The sequence below is a fragment of the Sphaeroforma arctica genome (assembly GCF_001186125.1).
Source record: "Sphaeroforma arctica JP610 unplaced genomic scaffold supercont1.65, whole genome shotgun sequence".
NCBI lineage: Eukaryota > Ichthyosporea > Ichthyophonida > Sphaeroforma > Sphaeroforma arctica.
The window spans coordinates 123,058-129,490 of NW_014040493.1; the positions used below are offsets into that span (position 1 = coordinate 123,058).

The following is a 6,433-nucleotide window of genomic DNA, read 5'->3' on the forward strand; positions in this document are numbered from 1 at the left end:
GACTTTATATCTTACGTAGATGACTTTATATCTTACGTAGATGACTTTATATCTTACGTAGATGACTGTATATCTTACGTAGATGACTTTATATCTTACGTAGATGACTTTATATCTCACGTAGACTACTTTATATCTTACGTAGACTACTTTATATCTTACGTAGATGACGTTATATCTTATGTAGATGACGTTATATCTTAGGTAGACTACTTTATATCTTACGTAGATGACTTTATATCTTACGTAGACTACTTTTTATCTTACGTAGATTGCTTTTTATCTTACCGAGATGACTTTATAACTTACGTAGACTACTTTATATCTTACGTAGACCACTTTATATGTTACGTAGATGACTTTATATCGTATGTAGATGACTTTATATTTTACGTAGACTACTTTATATGTTACGTAGATGACTTTATATCTTACGTAGATGACTTTATATCTTACGCAGACTACTTTATATCTTACGTAGATGACTTAATATCTTATGTAGACTACTTTATATCTTACGTAGACGACTTTATATCTTACGTAAATGACTTCATATCTGACGTAGATGACTTCATATCTTACGTAGCCGACTTTATATTTTACGTAGATGACTTTATATCTTACGTTGACTATTTTATATCTTATGTAGATGACTTCATATTTTACGTAGATGACTTTATATCTTACGTAGACTACTTTATATCTTAACGTGGATGTCTTTATATCTTATGTAGACGACTTTATAGGTTACGTAAATGACTTCATATCTTACGTAGACGACTTTATATCTTACGTAGACTACTTTATATGTTACGTAGATGACTTTATATCTTACGTAGATGACTTCATATCTGACGTAGACGACTTTATATCTTACGTAGACTACTTTATATGTTACGTAGATGACTTTATATCTTACGTAGACGACTTAATATCTTACGTAGACTACTTTATATGTTACGTAGATGACTTTATATCTTACGTAGACGACTTTATATCTTACGTAGACGACTTAGCACACTTCAGCACTTGAGATGCCTTCCCCGATGAGTTCTTCAATGCAATGACGTGCATACACATCTCAGTGGCCGCAAGCATTTCACGACCAACTTTCGAACGCTATTTACAATATGCTTTCGAATAGTAGTGCAAGCCGTAGCATTCGCAGAGACACGGACTGTTGTTATATCACAGTCACACGAGTGCAATTGGCCACCGTTGGGCTCACACACACGCGCTGTCGGTCTGTCACAGGAGATGGCGGCGCATCTGCTAACACTCATTCGCGACGATTCCATCACGTGGACAAGGCACACGCGCGTGGTGTTCAACCGCACCGTAGAAAGCCCCAGGGTTACTAACCTCTACAGGCTTAGCGTGCTGGGTGAAGCCAACGCTTGCACTACTATAGCACACGCCGAATTGCATCTGTACAATAAGCAGCCCATCAGTAAGTTTACTTGTAGATGCTGAACTAGGGGTTTAGGGTTTAGTTTTAGGGTGTTATGCGGATGCTGAGCAAGAACGATGGCGTGTGGATTGGTTAGCTTGCGAGTGGGGAAGCGTACTTTCTGCACTTTCTTATTGCGAATACTCTCTTGGTCAATACAATCCTACTATACATCGTGTATATATACCTTGTTGGTTGACTGAGGTAACCGTTGCATATGCATTTGTTAACTGTTAGTTCACCCTCTTTCTTGATGCGTGTCTGCGACTCAATAAGGAAGCTATGCATCAAGCTAGTATGTGCTCAAGTCCTATCGCACATGTTTTCTGCATGCTGACTATCATCTGAACAGCTGACATGGAGCGGGAGAAGAAGATACAGCGTCTGCTGAACACTGCTGCGGCTATCGTTGGGCAGAAAGTGGATGCGCTCCAGCGCACTCGTCGACCACCGGATGTAAGTTGTGTGATCGCTTGGTTGTGTGACTGTGGGGTTGTGTGATTGTGTGGTTGTGTGACTGTGGGGTTGTGTGATTGTGTGGTTGTGTGATTGTGTGGTTGTGTGGTTGTGTGGTTGTGTGGTTGTGTGGTTGTGTGGTTGTGTGGTTGTGTGGTTGTGTGGTTGTGTGGTTGTGTGGGTCTGAAGGGGGCTAGCTAACCCTAGTTGCATGTTGAGTGGTTAGTAGGTCTTTCACTGTCTATTGGTTACTATATGATTGTAGCACTCAGAGATCCGACTCCTTGGGACTCTCATGTGATGGTAGCAGCAATCAAGTATGTGCTCAGGTGGTGTGTGTAACTTAACCACATCAGTCTCAGTTGCGCATGTCTCGAGTAGCCACTGCCGTCAATCACAGCCGCTGTAATACACATCCGAATTCCGATTTTAGGGTTTTAGGGTTTTTAGGGCTTCATTTTTTTCTGCTGTTGGTATAAACATTGGTAAGTGTCCGAGTTTCATATGCCGAGATCCATACGCAATGCATCCATAAAACAACCCATACGAAGTCCATACTTATGTACACACACCCGCGTCCTAGCTAAGTCGCCACTGCTGGTACCTCTTAGCTCAGCAGCCACTGTTGCTACCTCTTAGCTAAGCCGCCGCTGCTGCTATCTCTGTATCGCCTTATTGTGCATAACAGGTAGAACCACTGCCGCCGTGGAAGCCGACACTTGTGATCATCAATGTGTACCGCAACGGCCAGGACGCCACCGGTCGCCATAGCGACACTCTCAATGTGTTGGGACCACGCGCACTGATTGGTAGTGTGTCGCTGGGCGCAGAACGATTGTTTACGCTGGACAAAGTGGTAGGTAGTAGACGGCAAGTGGTAGGTAGTAGACGGCAAGTGGTAGGTAGTAGACGGCAAGTGGTAGGTAGTAGACGGTAAGTGGCAGGTAGTAGACGGCAAGTGGTAGGTAGTAGACGGCAAGGTAGACGAGACGGCAAGTGATAGGTAGTAGACGGTAAGTGATAGGTAGTAGACGGTAAGTGATAGGTAGTAGACGGCAAGTGGTAGGTAGTAGACGGCAAGTGATAGGTAGTAGACGGCAAGTGGTAGGTAGTAGACGGCAAGTGGTAATTAGTAGACGGCAAGGTAGACGAGACGGCAAGTGGTAGGTAGTAGACGGCAAGTGGTAGGGTAGTAGACGGCAAGTGGTAGGTAGTAGACGGCAAGTGGTAGGTAGAAGACGGCAGGTGGTAGCAAGTATCTGGTATACTCGGAAAATGCAGAGGGTACTGATTGATTTGTGAAAAAGTGCTGGGCTATAGTTCTGACTTAGGATGAAGTGGTTGGGGAAAGCGCTTTCCGTCTGGTCATACAGGCGGGTGGTAAATCGCACTTATGTTTGGGTGACCATCGTGGTTTCAGCTTGTTTCCTCTGACCGAGGTTGCGCTCGATGAGTATATAAGCGGAGTGTTACGAGTGTTCAGGTGTTTGTTATATCTCAAATTGGCACTTTCTCATGTTTGAAATTCTTCACCTGCCACAGAGCAAGACCACCAATCAGAACGAGCTCGCCTGGGACGAGTCGACTAAAACCAACGTCAACGAGAAGGTCAGTAGCCTGTACGCACGCACACACGCACACCACAGACACACACCCGCACATATACACACCACAGACACACCCGCACACAAGCAGGCACCGGCCTGTCCTTAAAACTCTACGCATCCCACGCACTGAGCAGTAGTCTGTAGGGCCCAGATGTGGGTTGTGCATGGTCAGGGGTGCGTGAGTGAATGTGCTCGTGCGTGCACAATGCTACGTGGGTCTTCAAGATATGTGGCTCGCGAGTATTCGATGCTGCTGCGGGTCTTTTTAAACACATATCCTGCCCGCGGAGCTGTCATTTAAATTTACTCAGACGGCAATGTAGGTTAATCTAGAATGTGTGGAGGCGCATGCTCTCATTCACTGGTGCTGTTTTGCATGCAGTTTGCTGTGCGTTTGCGCCACAACTCCTTGCTGGTGATGTGGGAAGGGTGTCAGGAAGCGTGGAAGCACGAGGTAGGTACACACTGCAATATATCTGTATGGTTGTGTGCTGTAACATATCTGTGTGGTTGTGTGCTGTAATATATCTGTGTGGTTGTGTGCTGTAACATATCTGTGTGGTTGTGTGCTGTAACATATCTGTGTGGTTTTGTGCTGCATTATATCTGTGTGGTTGTGTGCTGTTACATATCTATGTGGTTTTGTGCTGCAATATATCTGTGTGGTTGTGTGCCGGTTAGAACTATGTAACATATCTGCAGTTCTCATGAGAGATCTATGGCATGTGTATGATAGTGTGTGGGGCGTTTTTGGTGCACCCACACCATCTGAAGCCTACTTAGCTTGGTCGCCAGCGGATGTATCTATTGCTCGCATGCGCAGAGTTTTACCCGGCGCGGTCACTTTGTATGACGTTTGGGTGTTTATTCTGATTTCGCGACTGTCGTGCATATCCGTGGTACTACCTTAAACCCTAGGTCCTCGTGGACGTACCAGACCCGGCAACGGTATGTGCGTATGAGATTTGTGATTTCGTGGCTGTCATGCGCATGTGTGGTACTGAGTCGTGTACCCTCACATCCACCCACGCACAGGTGCCCAAAGAATCACACTACACCAGTCACAAGATCAGTGGCGCACTGCGAGTCAACTTGACGTTCCGAAGGCATGACCCGGAGTATGTGCGAAAACAGCCCATCTGCTGCGGCGTAAAACGTGAGTGGTGTGAGGTGTCTTTGATAAAAGAATTATAAGTTAGATTGCGTATGCATATAGCTCTGATAATACAGGCGCTGGCCTGTGCACATACATACACGTGTAGGAGTGAGCCAAAGCGTGCTGAGAAAGACTATCCTGTGACGGGTCAGTACATAAGTAGGTGGAGGCTTATCTCGTCTCTAAGTGGCACGATTGATTGGCCTGCGAGAGGCTCTTGCTTCATCACTATGGCTCAGTTTGTACGGCACGATACTGCGAGATACAACTGAGTACGTGCATTTGCCACGCTGGCGAGAAGGTGCTGCAGAGGTCTCTGAGGCAATCGACTGCATAATTACGGGGCGTTCTGTTCTTTAAGATACACGTATCATAGCAAAACAAAATGAATTTGTACATGTATATGTATATGCATGCATAGCTTTATTATCCTGGATGCAGACATGCTGTTCAGCAACCAACTCTCATACAACTACGACATGTGAGTTTATGGAAAGCTTCCACGCCTATATGGTGACAGGATATACAGTATGAACGCGTAAATAATTAGGTCTATACGAGTCATTTGCTCGTATTGGTACCAATACACATGTCAAGACGATGTTTGCTTTTTATTTATTAATACATTCTGGGCGCTCAGGCACTTTGCGGACAATATTCAAGGACGGGCCAAACCACGGGAGGTACTTCTGGATGTGCTCCATGTGTCCGAAAACGTTGTGGGACGATCATGTTCTTTAGCCTGACGCCTTTGGACTAGCGTTACTGTCTGAGCGTGCTGTGACCTGCCAAACAGCCGCTTTGAGCGGCTACCAGTACACGTTGGAGGTGCCATGTACAGGGGTTAGAACAAACCTCTCAGCTACAGTTAGTTGCTGGTGATTAGCAAGCACGGCATCGGCAACGCAACATCGGGCCCATGTCTGCCCGGCCACAACCTCCTGTCCAATTAGCAACAACATAGCAGTTATAGTAACGGCGTAGCATAGCTATCAGCACACGCACACACAGCCAATGCGCAATACATGCAAATTGTAAGCACATGCACACAGCTGAAGAACAACATGTTCACTGCTGAAGCACATCACTGCTGGCGTACCCAGAGATTTTAATAGTTGTCGGCGTAGTCCCAACCATAAAGTAAGGCAGTCATACCACTGCCATAGCCTTAGCCTTAGCCAAAGAATAACAAGATCATCGCAAGTACAGTTGTTACTTGGCCTAGCACAATCTATTCTCAGCTACGAAATGGCTAAGTCTCGTGTAATAACTGATGTGTATTTGAGTACAACTCTGGCATGTTTGACATGCACATCGTTTAACGATTCACAGAATCACAGCTGGTGCACTGTGCAGCAAGAAGCCATACCACAGTACAACCCATCCGACATACGTCATTGTCCATCGAAGTCTGCTAAAGTGTGGCAGCTATCATTTCGTCCAGCGATGATCAGAGACACATCAGCTATATCAATCACATAGACTAGTGCCACTGGCAGATCCGACCGGCTTAGCGTTTAATCGGAAACCACATATCGCTGTGAACTCCTCATCCAGAAACTCTACCTCTGGGCCCATGTCAGGGGAGAAAAACATTTAGTACTTCGTCGGTATAGAAAACACATATTAGTCGCTTTTAATAAATAAACATTATACCCTAGTATACTTGATAAAAAATGTCCATCCTGCACCTTGTACCTTATAAAACACAGACACACAGACACAGACACAGACACAGACACAGACACACATGTTGTAAACCGG

General features: G+C 45.3%; 2 protein-coding genes across 2 annotated transcripts; both read left to right on the forward strand.

Moving 5' to 3' along the window:
* Nucleotides 1-1,249: 1,249 nt before the first annotated feature.
* SARC_01613 (hypothetical protein) lies at nt 1,250-3,619 on the forward strand (the record flags this gene model as incomplete). The annotated part of the gene is made up of 4 exons (XM_014304665.1): nt 1,250-1,450; nt 1,803-1,906; nt 2,595-2,762; nt 3,449-3,619. The coding sequence occupies exons 1-4, from the start codon at nt 1,258-1,260 to the stop codon at nt 3,617-3,619; spliced, it is 636 nt and encodes a 211-aa protein (XP_014160140.1). The 5' UTR covers nt 1,250-1,257.
* A 228-nt stretch (nt 3,620-3,847) lies between these two features.
* Nucleotides 3,848-4,707, forward strand: SARC_01614 (hypothetical protein; the record flags this gene model as incomplete). Its single annotated transcript, XM_014304666.1, has 2 exons — nt 3,848-3,967; nt 4,549-4,707. 2 exons carry the CDS (start codon nt 3,848-3,850, stop codon nt 4,705-4,707), a joined length of 279 nt encoding a protein of 92 aa, XP_014160141.1.
* Nucleotides 4,708-6,433: the final 1,726 nt, after the last annotated feature.